General features: G+C 36.1%; 1 protein-coding gene, 1 long non-coding RNA gene and 1 other non-coding gene across 5 annotated transcripts in view; 1 reads left to right on the top strand and 2 right to left on the bottom strand.

The window, feature by feature from the left end:
* Window positions 1-10098: 10098 nt before the first annotated feature.
* Window positions 10099-10202, bottom strand: LOC125363742. Its single transcript, XR_007213323.1, has one exon. It is a non-coding gene; the product is annotated as a U6 spliceosomal RNA (small nuclear RNA).
* Window positions 10172-22577, bottom strand: part of Nubpl (NUBP iron-sulfur cluster assembly factor, mitochondrial) — a 152746-nt gene continuing 140340 nt past the window's right edge. For 2 of the 3 annotated variants that reach the window (XM_048361851.1, XM_048361852.1), the window contains 3 exons: window positions 17724-17844; window positions 14286-14368; window positions 10172-10687 (listed from right to left, as the gene is read on the bottom strand). In XM_048361851.1, the coding sequence (XP_048217808.1) occupies window positions 10625-10687; window positions 14286-14368; window positions 17724-17844 (267 nt within the window). In that variant the 3' untranslated portion in view covers window positions 10172-10624. The remainder of the gene's footprint in view (window positions 10688-14285; window positions 14369-17723; window positions 17845-22577) is intronic. The other variant, XM_048361850.1, reaches the window with a different exon arrangement.
* Window positions 16597-19295, top strand: LOC125362915. The gene is made up of 3 exons (XR_007213149.1): window positions 16597-16607; window positions 18817-18819; window positions 19123-19295. It is a non-coding gene; the product is annotated as an uncharacterized LOC125362915 (long non-coding RNA).

Below are 22577 nucleotides of genomic sequence, written 5' to 3'. Positions count from 1 at the left end.
GGTGGTTTCTTTTTTAATCTGCTGCTTAGGTGGATGGATTTTCAAATATTGAGCTAATCTTGCATTTCCAGAGAAATGGCCTCTTGTCATAATATTTATTTTCATACTATGTTGAGTTAAATTAAATTTTGCTGAGGATATTTATCTATGTTAGTGAGGAATCTTTGGTTATAATCTTCTGTCTGTCCCAGGCTTGAATGTTAGGCGATTGGTGGATTCATAAAATGAGTTGGTAATGATTCTGTATTCTTTTTCTGGTATTTCTTCCCTCACTGTTGGATACATGTTGCTAGTGATAGAACTTAGGGATGGAGTTTACTTTGTTGCTTCTTAAATTTACATTTCCTTAAATGATTTATAATTATTCAAGTTATATGTTTCTTCAGTGAGCTTTGACCATTTCTCTCAAGGCATTTATTCTAGCTCAGTTGTCAGTTTTATGATAAAGTTGTTTGTGGTCCTATTGTCCTTTTAAATTGCTGGTAGAATCTTGGCACCATTTCTGATTTTATAGTTTATGTCTTCTTTGTTTTCCTAATGAATCTGGCTAAAAGTTTGTCCATTTTCTTGATCTTTCCAAAAGGCCAGCTTTGGATTTCTCTATTTTCTCTACTGCTTTTCTCAATTTAATTGATTTCTTTTTAAAATTACATTGCTTTGGGTTTAATCTGCTCTTTTATCTGTAGACTCTGAATGTGGAAAGTTACTTCATAGGTAGGAGAAGTTACTTTCTAATATAAACATTTAGGGTTATATTTCCTAGTGAGCATGCTTTAGCTGCATCCCAAACTTGGATATGCTTTGTTCTATATCAATTTAGTTCAAGATATAATGTGTTTTCTTTCTTCCTTGCTGACTTGGAGAAACAATTGCTTTATTCCCAGATTTGAGTTTCCAGGTACCTTTCAATTATTGGATTGTTTAATCATAAAGGACATACTTCACATGATTTGATGTAAAATATGTTGAAGTATGTTTTATGGTCTGAAATGTGGTCATCTTGGTAAATGTCCCACATATACAAGAAAGCAATGTGTAGTCTGCTGCTTATTGTTTTGGTCTTATGTTTATCCTGCTGGTTATTGTTTTGGTTTTCTTATTGTTTATTCTTGCTCTATTAATTACTTAGGGGTTATTTAAATTCACTTTTATCATCATGTGAGGTCTCTCTTCCTCACTGGTAACGTTGATTGATCTGAAGTCTATGATGTCTGATAATATTATACTCAGTCCCCATTTCAACTAATGTTTACATTGTCTATTGTTTCCATATTTGTTTGTGATCTATTTTCACCTTTATATTCAAGTTTTCTTAGCCAGATGTGGTGGCATGTGCTTGTAGTCCTAGCTACTCAGGAGACTGAGGCAGTAAGATAACTTGAGCTGAGCCAAGGAGTTGCAAGACAAATCTAGGCAACATAGTTGGAAGGAAGAAAGGGAGGGAGGGAGGGAGGAAGGGAGGTATGGGACAAGGGAGGGAAGGAGGGAGGAAGCAAGAGAGGGAAAGAAAAAGTCTTTACATTGTACACAATTGGGTCTTTTTTTACTTAATCTGACAACCTTTGTCATTTAATTAGTATGCTAGAGATATTTCTGTTTACTAAATTACAAGTATATTTAGATTACAATCTGTCATCATAATAGCTATTTTATATTGTGTACTTTTGTTTCTTCTGTACCTCTTTCTCCTTGCTTTAGATAAAATTTTTATAATTTCATTTTATCTTCACTACTGTATTACTATTTATTTTGAAAATGTATTAGTTTATTTTTAAAATTTATAATATTCAGCTTTAAACATAGTTTACTTTCAAATGTATCAATTGTTGTATAAGAATTTCACATATAAGAACTAAGTAAACAAAGTACACTCTATAAATATAATGACCTCATTATTGCTGGTATTTATATTTCTCATAAATACACAATACATTTCTACTTTTCATTCAGTCAATTATCTTTTAGAATGATTAAAAGTAAGGCAGCAGTCTTTGTATTTACTATTAATCATGACTGTAATGAATTCAGGGATTTTTTTTTTAATAGATTGGAGTTTCTGTGTGACATTCCTTCTGCCTGAAAACCTTCTTACTATATTTATAGCATAGTTTTCTGTTAATGAGCACTCGCTGCTTTTGTCTGAAAGTTTTCTCTTTTAAATGTTATTTCCATTGGAATAGAATGCAGGGTGGACAGTTTAGTTTGTTCATTTTAGCTCCTCACTGGGTAGTTCCGCTGCTATAGTTCTTGGACTTGCTTGAATATACTAAAAAAATATTTTCTTTTACTGTTGTTAAGATTTTCAACTGTTTCAATATGATGTATCTAGATTTTAAAAAATTTTGTTTGGAGCTTTCTGAGCTTTGTGATTTGATACCTTTTGAACATTGGCAGTGGTTATTTCTTTTAAGTGTTGCATCTGTTCTTGTATTCTCTTTTCCATATGAGATGCCAGTGTATTCCCAACTATGACATGTTGTGTGCTTTTAACCTTTTACTTTTTGTACCATCTCAATTTAGGTGCCATTTATCTATCTTCAAGTTCATTGATTGTTTCTTCATCTGTATCAGGATTATTAATGAGCCCAAAGGCACACTTTATCTATTACTGCTTTTTGTTTGTTTTTAAGTTTTAAACTTTCACTTGTTTTTATAGTTTCTATCTCTCTTCTAAGATTTCTCATCTGCCCTAGAATCTTGCCCATTGAACCCTTTGATATATTAATCACAAGTATTTAAAATTCTTTTTTGGATAATACCAATTCCTGGATTGTCTATCTTACCCTATTGATTTCTTCTCTCTTGACAGCTGTTTTTTCCCCCTGCTTCTTATATTTTTTTCTCTTAATAATGAGGTAAAATAAAAATTAATGGACTAAAATAGCATGTATAGTTAGAAGTGGGCATATACCATTTTCTATTAGAACATTAGCTTTCAGGACAGCAGTCTGGCCAGGAGTTCCTTATTTAGGCTTGGTTGTTATGGTTACCTCCAGTCAACCACTAGCCCCAAATCACTCTACTCCTACCTTATGTCTAACTTGTAGGTTGAGTTGCCAAAGGATTTTTTTTTTATATTCCTTAACTCTTGGCTTTTTATTATTATTTTATTGGATTTAACTTACAACTATTTCACAGTACACATTTTAACTTTCACAATAATTAAAATTATCATATCATTCTACTCTACAGAGCTTACGAAGTCTATGAACTTTAACAATAAAATTCCTCCATTTCAGATGATATGTACATTACTTTTTGTTTAGTAACATCTGTTCCCTCCTTCACTCATTCCTTCCTTCCCATCCCCATCCATGAGTTGCTTAGTTCACTTACATCAGTGTCCAGTGTAGCTGACAGTCCCCTCTGCTATATTATTACTGTTATTTTCACATACTTTGCACTTATTCTGTGTCCTCTTTTCTTTTTACTATGTTTTGGCATCTTGAGACCTGTTTACTTTGCTGTGTCTCTGCATTTTATTTCTAACACCCGCATATCAGGGAGACCATATGCCGCTTGTCTCTCTGTTCTTGGCTTGTCTCACTCAGCATGATTTGTTTTAGTTCCATCCATTTTCCAGCAAATGCCATTATTTTATCCTTTCTAATGGCAGAGTAAAATTCCATTGGATATAGGTACCACATTTTTTCATTCATTCACCTGTAGTGGGGCATCTGGGTTGTTTCCATCTCTTGGCTATTGTGAATAGTGCAGCAATGAACATGGAGGTGCAAATGTCCTCATCATATCCTGGTTCCTGTTGTTCAGGATAGATGGATCACAGGGTATGTCTATGTTTAGTTTTTTTTGAGGAACCTCCAGACTGTTCTCCAGACTGGTTGTATTAGTTTACATCCCCACCAGCAGTGCAGTAGGGTTCCTCTTTCTTCCCATCCACTCAGCATTTGTTGTCTGAACTCAGAATATAGGCCATTCTCAGTGGGGTATGTTGGTATCTCAGTGTTGTTTTTATTTGCATTTCCTTTATGGCTTAACTCTTAGCTTTTGATCCCTGTTCATTCTTGCCCCTTTATATAGCAGTGGCCTGCTGTTTCTCTTTTTCTTCTTAGTGCTGGCATCAAACCTTGAACTCAGGGATTTGAGTTCTTGTTATGCTTTAAATCTCAGTCCTCAGATCTCAGTTTCCTGAGTAAATAGGATTATAGGCATGAGCCACCAGGGCCCAGCTTTGGACTGCTGTTCCCTGATATTTAGTGCTGGCTACTTTGCTCTGGAGTCCAAGTTCTGTTGTTATGCGCTAGCTTCAGCTTTAGGCAAGTTCTGTGTCCATTGATATGGGCAAACAAGATTTCTCAGCGATCATATCTATACTTTAATGTTGATATCTTTAATGGCTTGGAGCTTTAGGCAAGTTCTGTGTCCCTTGATATTTGCCAACAAGATTTCTCAGAGATCATATCTATACTTTAAGATATCTTTAATGGCCTGGAGCCACCAGGAGTAGCAGGTTGTTGGTTTTTTCTCTCTCTCCTTGTCATAATAGGTCTTCATCAATTTGTAACTTTCTTCTAGGATAGTTTCTTCCTCCTTTAAGTCTATGCCAACAAAGAAAGCTTCCCCCAGTTCTCTGCCTTGCATTCAGTTCTCTTAGGTATCCTTAACTCCAAGGATGGGGCAAATCTTCCATCTCCTATCAGCTTTCAGGGGTCCCACACTCTTGTTACTCTACAATGTTAAAAACAAAAAACAAACAAACAAAAAACACTTCACTTTATTTTTCTTACATGTTTGCAATTTGCTTGGAATCTTCCCTTCATGCTTTCCCAGAGGCAAGACAACACATGCATCCTCTCCCACCTTGGAATGCCTTGCATTTCAGGCTTCACGGAGGTACTGCAACTTCACTTCCCTATTGGGTTTGAGAAAAGCTATGATTCTGTAGCTCATAGTTTTTCTTGTTGTAAGTGTGGATGTGATACTCCTTTCAGTCTTCTCTATCTTGTCAAACTAAGCATATTCTCTTCAGTGGTTTGTTGTTACTTTTGGACTTTGCAAAAGTCAAGAAACATAAACTGCAAAACATTCATGAAGAACATAATGAGAATGAAGTTGGTGAGTTATTGATGCAATAATAAATAAACTAGTAGAACAGAAGAGGCCAGAAATAGATATTTCACTTACATGGAACAAAAACTGAAGAACTAAATGTAAGAGGCAAAACACTTATAGCTCCAGAAGTTCATATAGGGTGTCTTAGACCATTTTCACATTATTGTAATAAAATATTTAAGGTTGGGTGGGTTTTAAAGATATTTATTTAGTTCCCAGTTCTCGAGATTCGAGTATGGTAGTGGTGTGCTCAGCTCTGGTTAGGATGCCGTCACAATAGCGGGAGTATTGCAGGAATAGTGTGTGGTAGTAACAGAAGTGGTGATGGTATATGCTGGAGAGAGGTCCAGTTACCAGGCTCACTGTAAAACCAACCCTCTTACAACGTCCTGTGAGAGTAAAAATGCACTCCAGAAAGAAAAGCATTAATCCTTAAGGCCTAACACCCCCCCCCCCCAAGGACCACCTCTTAAGGGCTCCATTGCCTTCTAGGACATGAACCTTCAAGGAATAAATCACATCCAAGCCCGAGTAACCTTGACATCTAATGGAAAAATCAGTAACTAATTTGAAACATTATAAGTAAAATTTTGTGTTTATCAAAAGTTGTCATTAAGAATGTTCTTTAAAAATTTTTCTTGTAAGGGTGATATACAGAGAGATAACAGTTACATAAGGTAATGAGTACAGTTCTTGTGGAACATTGTTACCATCTCCCTCTTTTTCTCCCATTTTCCCCTCCCATTTGTAAAGTTCATTTCCCCAACAAAGGGGCTAGATGCATTGGTTTACAAAACAATATGCTATAAACCAACTGTTTAACTTGGGGGGGGTACGGATTGAGGAGCGAAGGTGGGAGAAAAATTAGGGAGGAGGAAACAAGTTTGACAAGAAATGTGCTCACTACCTTACATATAGGACTGTAACTCATCTGTACATCACCTTGACAATAAAAAATTAAAATAAAAAAGCACCATTTTATGTGTTCATATGTGCATAGCTATTGTGATCCTCTGCTAGGACTATCCTAGACATATACTAATTATTACAAATGAGGGAAACCATGGAGCCTATGTTTCTTTGGTTCTGGCTCACTTCACTTAATAATTATTTTTTCCCCAAGTCTTTCCATTTCCTTATGAATGGGGCAATGTCATTCCTTCTGATGCATAAAATTCCATTGTGTATACATACCACATTTTCTTGGTCCATTCATCTACTGAGGGGCACCTGAGTTGGCTTACAAAAAGTACACTCTTAGAAAATAAACTTTAAAAAAAAAGTTACCATTAAGAGAGGGGCAAGCAAATCATAGGAAAAGAAAGTACATAAGTACTGACAAGTAATTCATATAAAAAATGTATAAGCACACCAACAATACAATAATGAGTAAAAAATGTGACAAGGTAAAGCGGATATCCAATCAGCCAATACGTGTTTGGAAAGTTGTTCAATGTCATTTGTAATTAGGAAAATGCAAAATAAATAAACAGTGAAGTGTTGGTAAATAAGAACCAGTAATTCCTTCAGAAGGAATTAAAAATTAAAAAAAAAACTAACCACATGGGAACCAAGAAAACATATATAGAAATGTTTGGAGAAAACATTGGCATCAATCCAAATGACCGTCTACAGCACAGTGAGCAAGTTGTGTACACTCATTATACTCTACAGTAAAGAAGATGAGCAAATATATGGTAACAAGTAATAAGAGACATGGGTCTTAGAAACTAGAGAGAAAAAGTAGCCAATACAGAAACAATGTGGAGCAAAAGCAGCCAATACTGAGCAAAGAACATCTACTGCATACATCTATTAAATATAAAATTTAGATGTATAAAGATACAGGTTAACTTTGTAAGGAAGGAGTGGCAAGTGGGAGAGAACACCAGAGCCTCAAGGACGGTGGCGATGTTCTACTTCTTAACCGGGTCTGGAGTCACATGCATGTTCACAGTGTGTATATTTAGGTCTCCAGTGTCTTGCTGTATATGTAATGTACTTCAGGATAACATCCTCCAACAGCTAACAAAGGTACTGACCATTGGTGAATTTGCTTTTTACTAGACTTGCTTCAAATGGAGTGGTAGGACTATCTGATACACTTCCATTTTCACTTTCTAGGATTCTATGAAGAGATTTTTTTTTCTTTTTCTTGAAGTAGGGTCGGGTTTGAACCTGAGAGACAGACTTCACATTAGGGCAGAAATTGTAGCTTTAATGCTGACAAAAACCAAGAGTAGCAGATGTATGATCATAATGAACTACCAAAAACCCTCACCGTAGCTAAGTCACAAAGGTGTCCAAGGTAACGATGGATATCTTCATATTTTCCTGTGGCCTACCTATGAAATCCTAAGTATTGGCTGAAAAAAGAAATGTGGAGTTCCTCAGGCAAAAATTTTCTCCTAAGATGAATCAACTCTTCCATTCCTGGAGAGAGTGGAGTGAGGGAGGGAGCTTAGTTCCCCTCTAGGATAGGAAAATGTTAATTCCACTCTACAGAAACATGATAAATGAGTAATAAACATCACCCCTCAGCAACTAGCACACTAAGCTGTGCAGTGTGTGTCTTTGAAGAGAGCACTTTGAAACTTAACAAAGCCTGCCATGGGCAAAATTTTAGAATAAGCTTAGTCTTCTGTTTACAGCTTCCACTTCAAAAAATGCAAAACATACTCCAATCACACCGAAATTTTCCTTGCAGTATCTGTAGTAAAAGTAAAGGAGATTTCATTACAAGTGAAGATCCACAGGAGAAGATCCTATTTGTGAGTTTGCCATTTCTCCATTAGATCAATTACATTTAAGCACCTGTGAAGTTTACTTAGTCATTCTTTCTCAAAGCTAAGTTTGGTCCACGTACTTGCTTTTTATTTCAGAAATACTCACTGGATCACCTGAATTGTCCTTTTCCTAAATAGATAATAAAAACATAACCAGATACCTATATCTTTAAGTTATTATTTTTTCTCAGTGATGAACAATGTTTACTGTGTGCACACAGGTTTAAATTCACAATATGAATCAGTATGAATAATTTGATGCAAAAATTTTTGGTTCACATACAGCAGAGCAGGTTTTAATTAAAATTTTATTTTTACTTTGAGATAATAGTAGATTTACATGCACTGAAAGAAGAATCGAAGCCAGGTTTTTAGACCTCAAACCCAATGTCCATGGGTCCCAAATTAGTTAGTTACTCACACCCACAAGCCAAATAGAAGAGACATGGAGAGGGCAGAGAAAAGAGATTTATTACATGGCAGCCATGGGAAGACAGCACTTCAATTCACCTTCAGCCATCTTCAGAAGCACATAAATAGGGAGAATTGAGAACCAGGAATGAGAAAGGCATGCATAGCTAAAACAGTTTCATATCTCTGGTAGAAGAAGTTATCACTTTATTACTAGAACAGAACAAAAACAGGATGGTCTCCTGAATTTTGGCTCTTTGCTTTAAGATAGGAACACATTGCTTGTCTAAAGGGCAATTTGCTTTCCAAATAAGATGCTTATCTGTCAATCTGGTCCTTCTTGGGGTCCACGGTGATTGCAAAGTTGACTGAAAGAGAATTACACAGATCAAGGGCACAGATACAGAGTTGAGAGATGTTTAATTAATTCACAGGACCTGGCAAAAGTGTCTTTTAAGTTGCCTCTAACAGTAATACATAGCAATTCTTTATTACCACAGTTTGTTTCAATGGTAACACAGAACTATAGTATAATATCAAAACAAAGTTGGAACAAAGCAGTCATACTTACAGGATATTTCTATCATCACTATGATCACTCAAGTCGTTCTTACAGCCACATTTACATTTATATCTCTATCCCTATCCCTCCTTAACATAGTGCCAGGAACGTGTTCTTCATTTCTATAATCTTATCATTTTAAGAACATTTATAAGTGAAATCACACATACATATATACATACACACAATCTTATGGGAGTTCTTTGACATTCAGCATACTTCTCTAAAATTCATATTGTTTCATGTTACATTGTTTTAAAATTTTAAATTGTGGTGGCAGAATAAGGATGTTCCAACATTCACTTGTTGAAGAAATTATACATAAAGTTGCTATAAATATAGAGTAGAAGTTTTTGTGTGAAAATATTTTCAAAATGATCAACTCTTTCTGCCTGATAGCTACAGAACAGAAGAGCTCAAAGTTTCCAAAAGACACAGACTACTTCCTGTAACTGAGGATTAATTCCTATTAGTAGTTTCAACTTGACAACTATTTGCTTCTTGACTATGCAACATCCTTCACTCTGAGCTTCAATTAAATAGGAGACATGTTTTTCAATGAATATTCTTTGAAACATGAACTTCATGAAATGCTCATAAAAGGGAGGATAGGGGTAATTTGATCTCAAAAAATAAATATTTCTCTTCTTTGAAATAAAAAATGCAAATTTGTACACAAAAGGAGAATCCAGTATCCAAATACCCAAGTGGGTGGAACTCAGCTTCATCACGTATTAGAAAAGGTAACCATGGCAACACTTAACTTTCCTATACCTCCATTACTTTATTTGTTAAAAAAAATTAAATGAATAGTAGCTCACTCATATGAATGGTAGATTATAAGCACACAAAGTATACTTAATAAACATTAATAGCTATTATTATTCTTGCTATTATAATCCAAGCCCTCATCAAAATCATTATGATATTGTTTAAAAAATATATATGTCTGAGTACCACCCTGGAGATTCTGATTCATTAAAGCTGAGGTAAAGTATAGTCTAGATAAAGAAGCAGAGGTTCATTTCCATCTAACATGGGACCACAATAGTACAGAAACCAATACCACAATACTCAAATGCCAGTGGGTAGTGCCGTATTTATATCTACAGAGTAGTTTAAATTCTTTTTTGTGTGTGTGTGTGTTTAGAGATGTCATTTATTATTATTGTGTCACATATCCATTTGATACAAGTGCTTTTTAAATTTAATTTTATTGTCAAGGTGATGTACAGAGAGATTACAGTTATATACGTAAGGTAGTGAAAAAATATGGAACGCTTCACGAATTTGCGTGTCATCCTTGCGCAGGGGCCATGCTAATCTCTGTATCGTTCCAATTTTAGTATATGTGCTGCCGAAGCGAGCACTAGTTTAGTAAATTCTTTACATGACCGACTGTGGTCATGTGCAGTTTTCTACCAGACTGGCATTGTGACATCATAGAATTGTGATTCCTCAAGGTGGAGATCAATAAAATAAAAAGTGGTTTGGTGAAGTTAATACATATCAACTTTTCAAAAAAAAAAAATCCTAACTGTAACAGTTAACACTGATACTTGCAGAGCAAGCAAAAGCCATGAGTTCAAACTCCCATGCCACCAAAGGGGGAAAAAAAAGATACTTGTAAGCCATAGCTTAGTAAATCAAATGTGAAAATAAGACATTATTTCCTTAGACATAAAAGGAAACCATTGTGGGTCTAGTTCTGTCGTTCCCGCCTATCACATTACTCATTTCCACAGGTCCTCTTATTGTCAAGTGGCAGGACACTAGGCAGGGCACTTGCGAGTCATTCTGGAGGAGGTGGCAACCTTCTGACCACTTCCACAGCAACTCTCAGGTAAGCTTTGGCCTGAAAAAGAACAGATTCATTTGTTCTCTAGTTCTCCCAGCAGACACGGAATCGCTCTCAGACTGTTTGTTATAGACGCCTGCTGCATTTGGTAGTAAAGAAGGCCAGATAGGATGAGAAAATTCAGTACGGAGAAGACAATACTGTGGACATTACAGGTGAGGCAGAAGACAAAGATTTTAGATTAGTTGGAGGGTAATATCTTGAAGACAACTTTCTGAAAAAATATTTAGTATTAGCAATGACTATTTTCCAAATTCTAATCTCAGTACCAGCAAACTAGCAATGGAGTCGACATGAAAAGTGTTGACATTTGAAGCATGACTGTGTTTGTCACTCTGGTTTACCTTCAGAGAGCACTTCCTTCATCCCCTTTGAGGTTTGCAGTACCAGCACCAAGCATCTAGAAGCGAAGCTGGGTTTTGTTGTTGCTGTTGTGGGGCGCGAATACTTTGTGAAAATTCTGGTTCACTGTCACTCTCCAACCCTCTTCCTCTCTGGGATTCCCAGAGCCCTGAGTTACGAAGTCAGCTCCAAGTCAGAGTGGCCACCAGCCCAGCCAGTGTCCACAATGAGCATGATATTTACATTTTAAGAATTTAAAAATAATTGCTGTGGAAATATTATTTACTTCTCCTAGGGTAGTCATACAAAGCTACTAGGAAACATTAAGATTTTTAAGTTCTTTTTTGAGGCACAGTCTCCTTATAGAGCAAAGGTTGGCTTTAAACACATGATCCTCTTGCCTCTTTCCCAAGTGCTGGGATGTCTACTAGTTTGCCTGGCTTCACTCTTTCTATAACTGTCTTTTTTCTGGATTTATAAATTCACAGTTTTGAATGTACTACTACTACTATTAACAACAATAGCCAAAATGTACAGAACATTTGAAATTTGCTAACTATTCCAGTTAGGACACAAAAGGGAGACAGAACAGCTCACCAGTGAAGAGTTGGGGCTTGAAGTCAGGCAGGCCAGGTTTGGAAACCTGACTTCATTACTTGGGTAGATGAAGTGACTTGGGCAAGTTACTTGCAGGCTCCAGGTCTGTAAAATGGTTACAGTAACCAGATATAATAATATCTGCCTCCAAGGTTTAGAGGAGTAGTAAGAGTAAAGCCTGTGAGTGCTAGCACAGAGCAAGTAAATAGTATTAGTAGCTGCTGTCATTATTATTGTGCCAAAGGAAATTTATAGTCTCCCTGAGGAGCTCCTATGAAAATGTTTTTTTGAACTTTTTCCCACCTGAGGAATAATTAAATCACTCCATTTTTGGCTAATCTGTACAGCACAAAGGTCACACATACATCACAAATAAAAGATAGGACAGATTTCCCAAACGGTTATTTTTCTACTTTTCCATCAGCTCAACTCTGGAGACTAACCCTTCCTTCCTATTCTAGATCTTTCTATTAGGCCACTTAAGAGCAACAGATAGTCTAGCTAACTCTAGCTATCTACTCTGGCATTAACAAGCAACTGGGGGAAATGGAACACGATTCTTAGGATGCAGTCTATCCTAAATCCTATTCAGATTTAGATACTAGATTCTAGGATACAATTATAGCTTCCTAACATTAAGGCGTTAATACTACTTTGAAGTAGAATCTCAAACTCTACTTGTGTGACTGCAATTCTGCTGCTTAGAATTTTAAATGTCATCCAAGAGTATCATCGACTTGATCTTAGGTAAGAGGTAGGGCATTGGGGGAGTGGACCTTTAATAAAGGGAAGAGGAAAGATATTTCATGTTATGACATAGGAAGTACCAGAAAGTAGTAAGTACAGTTGCATTCTATGAACATTTTTCAGTGTTGTCTCACACCTTGATCCTCCTCATGCTGACATTGGTTTACAGATGGAGACAACAGTTCAAAAGGTCTAGGGACATTGCATGAGGTGGCAAGCTTGGTAATGAGCCCTATGCAGATTCAGATTTAGTGTTTCTGCTTCTACGCAGAGATCTCCTTTGAGACTAACACCGAAGTCCGCTTCCCCAGAGGAAGCACCGTGGCATGTTCAGTGGGTTCCTGAGCCTAGAACTCCTCTGTGCTCTGCTCTGCAGCTGTACATGTCAAGAGTTCCTGAGGCGTCAGGCTTGCCTACCCTCTTCTCCACAAGTCTGAGTTATTCTGAAAGGGAGCTGAACACAAAGCATGAGATACACACTGGACTAGTCTCTCAATTAGCAGGAAGTAAAATAGGGACTGCACTGGGAAATAAAAGCATGGGCTGTGTATCCGAGCTAAGTGTGGAACTAGCTTTTAGTACTATCTTGAACAAGCTTCCTTAATATAAATAAAGCTTTGCCTGTTCATCTGAGAAAATGGAAAGGCTATGAGAATCATGCAAGATAATATATTAAGTGCACTTAAGAACTGTACCAGTCTCAAAAGAACCTGGAGAAATTGTAGCTATTTGTATAGGGCCCTGAAGATGATGCGATGGAAAGAAGCCAACATCTGAGACAAAGAGACCTGTCTTTTAATCACATTTTATAACTCAATAGTTCTGCAGTCTTGAGGACAATATTTAACTTCTTTGGGCCTATGTTTCCTCAACTACAATATAGCAACTCTCTACTTACTGCAATAAATTATTGCGAGGATGGAAAACAATGTAAATAAAAGACCTGAAAATATTTGGCACACTGTGATTACTATTATCAGGAGTTGATTAAGAAGAATAATGCCTGCAATCTACAAGTAGGAAGTAATATCTTCCATAGAAAAATAACAAACACATATTTTCTCCTCTTCATGGTTTGGTTTAAATCTTAAACTTGATCAGACATCTTCATATTTAAGGCTGATGATGTGGTATATAAAATTATCACCATTTTTGAAGAAATTTCATGATATCAAAACTATCATAACCATAAATGTTCAGCTTGTCTTAAGATTTTCAGAAATGTTATTCAGTTACAGTAAATAATTAAGCCTGATATTTATGCAAATGTAAATCAGAATATTAAAAACATACCACCAAAAAAACCCACTTTCACTGCTGTTTAGAATTTAAAAACATGTCTTTGGGTTATTATTATATGACTGTTATATGACATTTCTCTCTTTTCAGAAATGTTTGTTATTTTGGAAGAATTTTTTTTTAGTGCAATAATGAGCAGGTGGAAAATATTTTTAAAAATAATTGAAATAAAGGAGTGTGTATTTTATTCATAAGAAATAACCATGGAGTTTCTTTAAATAATCTGTTCTTAGAAGGCATTTAAATATGTATAATTAAAAAAACTTACATTTTCAAGCTTATCAAATACTGTACATATAAAATATATCTATGGTAGTTGAGATTGTCAGGCTTTAATTGTAAAACCAGTAAAGGGCTATAGTTTTGATATCTGAAAACTTTTCAAGAAAGATGTAAAAGGAAATATAACACTCTAATAGCTAAAAGGCAAAGGGAAAACCTTCATTACAGTAACTCAGATTTTATGCACTTCTGGATGCTTTGGACAACTTAACTAATCCTTGCTTATATATACAACCTCTACACAGATAAGCTTACTTTTCCAAACTTTCTATATATCAAAAAGCATATAGTCCACAATAAGAAAAACCACATAAAATGCACAACTTACCTCATCACTTTCAGGCTGTGAGAACACAATTGGCTGGCCTGTATCTGAAGCCTCTCTTATGCTGAGGTGTAAAGGAATGTCCCCTACAAGAGCCGTGAAATATTTATTAGTACCAGAGAGACTCAAATTCATCTTAGGAAAGAGACAAAGCCTGAACTAAAATTATTTGAATTATTTCAAGTCATAATTACCTTCAATTTGCTAAATATCTGAAAAAGAAATTTCAAATGGAAATGAGGTGCAAAATTTCCCATTTGAGGGTAGTATAGTAACTGCGCATGTAACCACAAAAGCCACGTGGCAGCCAATAAAAGGATGATATATTTGATTTATTAAAGAATGGCTTAAAAGACATTTGCAAATGGTTTCCCCTGTAATATCCGATACAGATAAATCATACCACGTGACATGGCCTAACTGAAGAGTAAAAGATGTAGAAGTGAAGTAGCCCCCTAAAAGGACATCAAAATAATCTCCCTGATGTTGGCAGACAAGTGAGCTAAGAGAACTGTTAAAAGGCAAGCCAGACCTGTTATCTCAACTATTAGCCTCTTTATCAGACAAAATTATTTTTGTCTAATTATTTACTAATCTATGAAGCATTATAGACAACCTGTGAACCCGATGGGTTTATAATAGAAATACCAATATATAGGCTGCCATTACAGTTGTGTGTCTTCCTAAGAATGCATTACTCTGGTTAGAATTTAAGAGCGAAATGCCTTGACCAATGGTTCCACATGCTCTTTTTCTTTTATTAGTGCCAATATGCTCCTTCTCCCACACTATGACAAATGAAGTCATTCAAAGACTGAGACTTAAAATTCAGTAAATGGAGTTTTAAGTGGAAATGACGCATCATGAATCTCAATAATGTCAGAATCACTCCAAATCCATGCAAAGGTTATTGAAATGTGTATAAGTTTTTATATATGTGTATATGTTTTTATATATACAACTTGTTCCATATCCTTCCATGCAATGGAAATGATGCAGAAGAAATATGTGTTACAAAAATACTACAATTTATTATTAAGTATTGAGGGATAGGTCATTCACAATCCTATTGTCGGCCTCCTGTAATCTTAACTCTTGAAGTCTTTCCTTAATACCCAAGAGCCAAATGACAAGTTATATATTTCAGTAGCCATTTATGGATTAGCATTTCAGCTAATCTAGTGTATATTCTACAGTATTCAGTGTATAATAAATTGTCACAGGGGCAGACAGAGCAAAATCAGTTACAGAAAACACTTAGGCATCTATAAGGTTTCTCCCCCATTAATCTGTGAGCTACCATTACAACAAAGAGTTTGGAATTTTTTTTTTCTACAGCAGAAGTGGAAGTAAAATAAGTAAGTTGTTCTTCCTCACATAGCCACCTAGTGACACCGTTTCTACCCTCCAGAAACTCACAGTCCTATTTACAGATGCGCAATAGACCAGGAGAGGGCACAGTGTGGGTAGTAATGTGCCAACTGTGGATCTTGAGAGGAGTAAAGGTATGGCACAGCCTGTGTGTGAAAAGTACTCTTAAGGGGCTATCTCTAAAAGAAGTGAGGGCCGACTTAGAATAGGTTCAAGGGTTTTCTCTAAGATGGCCTCAATCATAAGTATAATGCATAAACTGTTCCTGTTGGTAAATATTAGATAGTGTCCTGAAATGCTATTTAACCAAGTAATTCATTTAAAATATAACCCAAATTATAAAAATTACTTGAGTGGCTGGAAGGTATCAGAGTGGACAAGAGAGGGTTCTTGGGTTGGGGGGGAGGGAAGCTTCTCTCAGGTGTCATTAGTTGAGAGAGCTCCTTTCCTGATTTCAGTTCCTCATTTATAGTTCTAACCTCTACATAATTAGACCTCCTGCTCCAGTTCATGGGAGACGCTTCTTGGGACCTATGACTACATTAAAACAGGGAGTGCATTCTGAACTGGAACTCAATAAATTATCATCTCCATAAAACTGCTAATACAGTAGTCTATAGCGTTATCTATCTATTTGTGACCAGTAATCAGTGTTTCTGATACATTTTTAGGCAATTATATATTTGTGAGTTGTTAGTTAAAATTTGACTTTCAAATTGGAGACTTTATCTGATGTTTAAAATCCTAAATAAATTATTTACAAAGTTGTGTCACTCATTTATAAGTTAAGGAATTATAATACTGCCATCATAATTCAATAATGTCATTATAATTATACATCTAATTCATTGTATAAGTGAATGTCAATATGTTATTTGTAAAATTGAACTTTCTACATTAGTTAAGTGAAATGTAGTTGAAGAATAATGTAATTATTGGGTAAAATTAATCAATGTATCAAAACAGATCATTAGTATTCATCTTCTATTATAAAACAAATGCATAATAACCATAATACGTTTAACAGCAAAGAAATTTAATTATAATAGTATTTTGAAACTTTTTGATATCGACAGGAACTTAATCTTTAGCTACCTAAAACTAATAATTCATTCTCTGCAACCCTTGTTCAGCATCTAACATTTGCCTCTGACCAGAACAGAAACCCATTCACAATTAGATTATCAATACACATCTTTTTAAAAGTCCATTAAGTTGCTCGTGAATTTCTCAAAAATCATGTTGCATCACAAAATCTGTTTTGCTCACTTAACACCTGATTTTAGTTCTCCCTTTATACTAATATTTAACCTTATGCTGGGAACAGTATGTATATAACATAAATTGTAGGTACCATGGCAGATGCATGAAAAGATTTTAGAAAACAGTAAATATCGTCATTCTAAAATGTAACTGACTGGGAAGGCCTCTTTCTATATGCCGTACAAACTGACACTGATGCAGCTACATAGCATCAATTCATATTTGTTGATGTTGAAGTACTTATTGTCAACTTAGTATCCAAACTGATTTAAAATATGGCTTTAAATCACTGTACTTACAGTACAAAACTTTCATACCAAATTGAAGTTACACGCAGTTTTTATCTGTGGTAGAAATTAGTATTATAGTTGACAGGATGAGATTTCTTTTTTACTTTATTTTATTTTATTTTTTGCTATTCTGGTTCTGGGTTTGAACTCAGGGTCTAGGTGCTATCTTTTTTTGCTCAAATCTATCACTCTCTCACTTTGAACTACAGCTACATTTCTGGCTTTTTTGGTAACCAGCAAAAAGTTAGTAGAGCTTGCCTCAATTGGTAAAGTGCTAGCCATGAGTTAAGGGATAATACTCAGGCCCTGAGTTCAAGCCCCAGTACCAACATGCATGCATGTGCACACAACACACACACACACACACACACACACACACACACACACACACACAGCCAAAGAAAACAGATATAACAGCACTACACCAGCAACTTAAAACACAAAGCATTCTTAATCACCAAACCTCAACCCACATTCTCCTTTGCAATTTCCCCTGTAAAGAACACTGAGGTCTCACCTAGAACATCAAGATTAAGGGTCCGTGCTAGTTTCCTGGCACCATCAGCACCAAAAATAGGAGTTTCATGTTTACATTTTGGACACTGGAAAACACTCATATTTTGTATAAGACCAAGAACCTGGAATAAAAAATAAAAAGCCCATTGAAATGAAAAAACCTCACAAAAAACAAAACACCTACTACAGTCCTAATACACCATTCCAACAAGTTTTTACTGAGTATTTATAAGGCAGTGATACAATGGTAAGTAAGGTCTCTGCTCTGAAGAAACTCACAAGATACTGAGAGATTAAGACAAAGTAAGTAACTTTATGAAATAATAATATTTAAAACGATAAATGTTTAAAAGAAATGATTAAACAGGAACAACAACAGCAACCGAAAACTCTGCCTGGGTAGAATGAGAGGAATCTTTGAATTATCTATGGATAATTGCTCATTCAGGTTGTGAAGAAGGGGTGAGGACTGAGGCAGGATATGGCAAAAGCAAGAGCACAAGCCAAGGCAGCCAAACTTTAACTATTTGGACCTATTTGAGGTACAACCCAGTGACAGTCATGGCAGAAACCAGTAGGCAAAGAAGGTTAGGGTCAGTTGGTATTAAGGCTTGATTGTAAAATGTCCCCCCCCCCCAGGTTGAACACTTGGTCTCAATCTCCTGTTGGTATTTTGGGAGACAGTGAAATCTTTATGAGGTGGGGCCTAGCTGGAGAAAGCAGCTGACTTGGGAGAGTGGTCCTTGGGGCCTGGATTTTGCCTTGGCTGCGTCTTGTATCTCTTCTCTGGTTCCTGTCTGCCAAGAGATGAAGAGCCTCTTTGTCAAGCTTTTCTTGCCATGATGTTCTGTTCAATTACATGGAGTCAAGCAAACACAGACCGAATCCTCTGAAACTGTGAGCCAAAATAAGTCTTTTTTTTTTTTTCAAGTTGCTTTTATCAGGTTTTCTGGTCACATTGATGAGAAAAGCAACTAATATGGATGAAAAGGTATGAAAGGCCATCCATGAATATGGAGCTTTTTTGTGCAGACACAGAAAATCATAGAGATTTTTAAAGTTGAAAAGATGGTACTGAAGAAGTATTATTAGAGGAAGTGGTGCTTGTCTCAAGTGGTAGAGCACTAGCATTGAGCTGAAGAGCTCAGGGACAGTGCCCAGGCCCAGAGTTCAAGCCCCACAATCGGGGGGTCCAGGGTGGGGGACACAAAAAACAAGAAGTAGCATTAGACAATTACATCAAATACATGTGCATGAGAGAGTAAAAGAGGAAAACAGTACAGATTACTATGGACAATATCTGATGGCAAGTAACAGGTAACATATACTTGACACTTATTACACATCACATATTTAAAAAATGATTTCAAGGTGTTAATTCATTCTTCATCAGAATAGAGGTCTTCTGCTCAGAAGAACAAGTAGGAGTGGTCAGTAGACACATGAAAAGATGTCCAACATCTCTGGCCACAAAAGAAATGCAAATCAAAATAACATGGGGATTCTACCTCACCTAGTTAGAATGGCCTTTATCAAGAAAACTAACAATAACAGATACTGGTGGGGATGTGGCCAAAAGAGAATGCTACTATACTGTTGGTGGGAATGGAAACTTGTTAAACTACTGCAGTATGGCAGTTCCTCAAAAGACTTAACATAGAGCTTCCCTATGACTCAGTAATTCCACTCCTGGGTGTTCACCCAAATGATCACAAACAAGGCCATACTAAAGCTACCAGTACAATTATGTTCACTGCAGCATTATTGACCATAGCTAAGATATGGAACCCAGACACCCCTCAGCAGATGAATAGACCAAGAAAATGTGGTATATATACACAATGGAATTCTGTGTTTCCATCAGAAAGAATGAATAGATATAGATATATACATATTGTACCATTTATTAGGAAGTGGAAAGAATTGGAAAAAATTATATTAAGTAAAGTAAGCCAGACCCGAAGAAACATATGGTTTCTCTCATTTGTTGTAACTAGAACGTGCCTATAAATCTACAAGTAAACACACTGGATAGTAAACGACAAAAAATACACTCAGACATGATAAATTCTCTACAAGACTCCAGACATTCACACAGTAAGTCCTAAGGAGGATATTCTTAAAAGAGGATCACAAAGGCTCAATAGTTATTGGTATATGATCACATAAAATGATTTATATCAAAAAGAACTCCAAGAAGTTCTGTTGTTTTGCTTCTTGTTTTTGCCCCTCCCTTGCTTTCTGTGCCTTTTTTCTTGTATGTGAGTTAATTTGTTTTGAGAAGGGGAAAGGGAAGCACAGAAATGATGGAACAAAAGGTGAACAAATGCAGCAGTAATACTAGATAATATGTTGAAAATGAACTATACAACTTATGGGGGAGGGTGGTCAGGAAGGAAAACTGGGATAAACAAGGGAAGAGGTGACACTATTAAAAGAGAAACATAGGGGCTGGGGATATAGCCTAGTGGCAAGAGTGTCTGCCTCGGATACACGAGGCCCTAGGTTCGATTCCCCAGCACCACATATACAGAAAACGGCCAGAAGTGGCGCTGTGGCTCAAGTGGCAGAGTGCTAGTCTTGAGCGGGAAGAAGCCAGGGACAGTGCTCAGGCCCTGAGTCCAAGGCCCAGGACTGGCCAAAAAAAAAAAAAAAAAAGAGAAACATACTCATTTACCTGGCTTATGTAACTATAACCCTTCTGTAAATCACCTTCACAATAACAATTAAAAAAAGAATATATGTCTTTCATCATTCTCATTCTATAGTTAGGGAGGAACTGACAGTGCTAGCAAAAGACTGATATTTAGCTCTTATTATAATAAGAGTCATTGATCAAAACAAAATATTAACTTTTCATAGGAAATTCCTATTTCTTTCTGAATTAACCTAGCTCTTGGTACAAAATAAACTGAAGGAGTTACAAGTACATTTGCATTTTAAATGAAGAACAGCACTGGATGTCCATAAGGAAATACGTGGGCAAGAAGGTGACAAAATGTTATCCTTTTCTGAAAGGAGCAACAGAAAAGACAAACCATAATGGGCATGAAAGCACTTCTGAACATCTAATATGTACCTTTTCTGATGCAAAGTATCATGAAAAATATATCACACTGTTTTGTTAATTTATCTCCAGAAAGCTAGAGGCTTATTTGTTTATTAACTATGACTGCTATATGCCCACTGCTCAGGCAGTTTTATTGTTCCTTATATTAAATGTTAAATTTACCTTGTGTAGAGCTTCCAAATTAAAACATAATACTCTATGAAGGAAAACAGGAAAAACATAGAAAGTGAAAGTCTAGGTGAGGTTGTATTTTAATTCAGAGAGAACAGGAAAAGCACCTGTGCCTTGGAATCTCAGATTCTCCAAGCACAGAGAATGACATAGACATGGTCATAGGAAGACAAAGAGAATAACAGACATGGTGCAAGAGTATTCTTGCAGTTTGAATGATTTATTTCTCATGAGATTGCTCTCTATGGACTATATAAATGTTTCAGACATATTCTCTACAGATTACTTAAATATCAGAGACATCAAATATAACACTATAACCAAACGCCATTAATATATTATTGGATATTAGTTAACTAGCCTGAACAGAGTGGGGAGAATGCACAGAGGTGAACAAGAGATTTGATATTTGCTCCTTTGGGGCTTGTGCTCTAACTGGAGAAATGGATTGAATAACAACAAACAACATTTCTATGGAAACAAAGTACAAAGGAATATGACAGAGTCAAACAGACAGGATTTAATATGCTCTAGAATTTTTTTGGTTTTGGGCTGGGAATGTTTCCTAGTGGTAGAGTGCTTGCCCCATAGAATTTTTTTGTTTTTGATGGCATCACGGCTTGAAGTCGGGGTCTTGGGCTTGGTTGGCTGGTGCTCAACTACTTAAGCCAGGCTTCTAGTCTTGCTCTGTGTTGTCCTGTGGGGAGAGATGTTGCGTCTTAGATTTTTCTGTCCATGTTTCAGCATCCTGAGAAGCTAGGATAACAAGTGTAAGCCACTGGAATCTGGCTCACTTTAGGGTTTAAGGGTACATATACTCCCTACTTCAAGGAAGAAATTTCAAGAAAGAAATAGGGAGTACATGTATCCTTTTAAGAATTTAGAAAGCCAATCTGAGGCTTGTGAGATGTGGTGTATGTGGCCTAAGTCTGAGAAGGTGGGAATGTCGGTGATTTTCAAGTGTCTGGTTTTATGTAAGTGCAAAAAGATACCACTAAAGGAGTTTGAAGAAGTATAGCTATAGTTGTGGCAACTACAGTAATAACTGTAGTTATAGTTGTAGCAAACTCAGTACTTAGGATTCAATTCAGAGGTTTAAAAAACAATGTAAAATAAAGAAAACAAAAAAGAAAAGGATTTGTCTTTGTGTATTTATTTTCTTACACAAACATAAATTCAGGGCTGTGTTATCCAAAATCAATCATGAAAGAGGTTCCATTTCTTCAGCACAAATAATGGTTATATTCGCTTTATAAAAGCGAATTGAGCTACATAATTACAATGTATCTGTTACGTTGGTATGTCATAGTCCAAAAAAGTTAACATGCTAAGAGGCATGGCTCAGCACTAGAGCGCCTGTCTAGTTTTAAGTTCAAACATTAGTTTAAAAAAATCATTTTTTTTACTTAAACAAGAGATGACTGTGACAAAAATGAATAAAATAATAAGAAAATATAGTTTACTGGTGTCTTGTGAATGTGCATACAAGTGTAAAGCACACACTGGATATCAATGACTTGTTTGTTTTGTTTTTGTTGCCAGTCCTGGGGTGTGGACTCAGGGCCTGAGCACTGTCCCTGGCTTCTTTTTGCTCAAAACTACCACTCTACCTCT

Source organism: Perognathus longimembris, chromosome 14 (genome assembly GCF_023159225.1).
Source record: "Perognathus longimembris pacificus isolate PPM17 chromosome 14, ASM2315922v1, whole genome shotgun sequence".
Classification (NCBI taxonomy): domain Eukaryota; kingdom Metazoa; phylum Chordata; class Mammalia; order Rodentia; family Heteromyidae; genus Perognathus; species Perognathus longimembris.
Note: the sequence above shows the minus strand (reverse complement) of the source record. Positions and strands in the feature narration are given on the sequence as shown.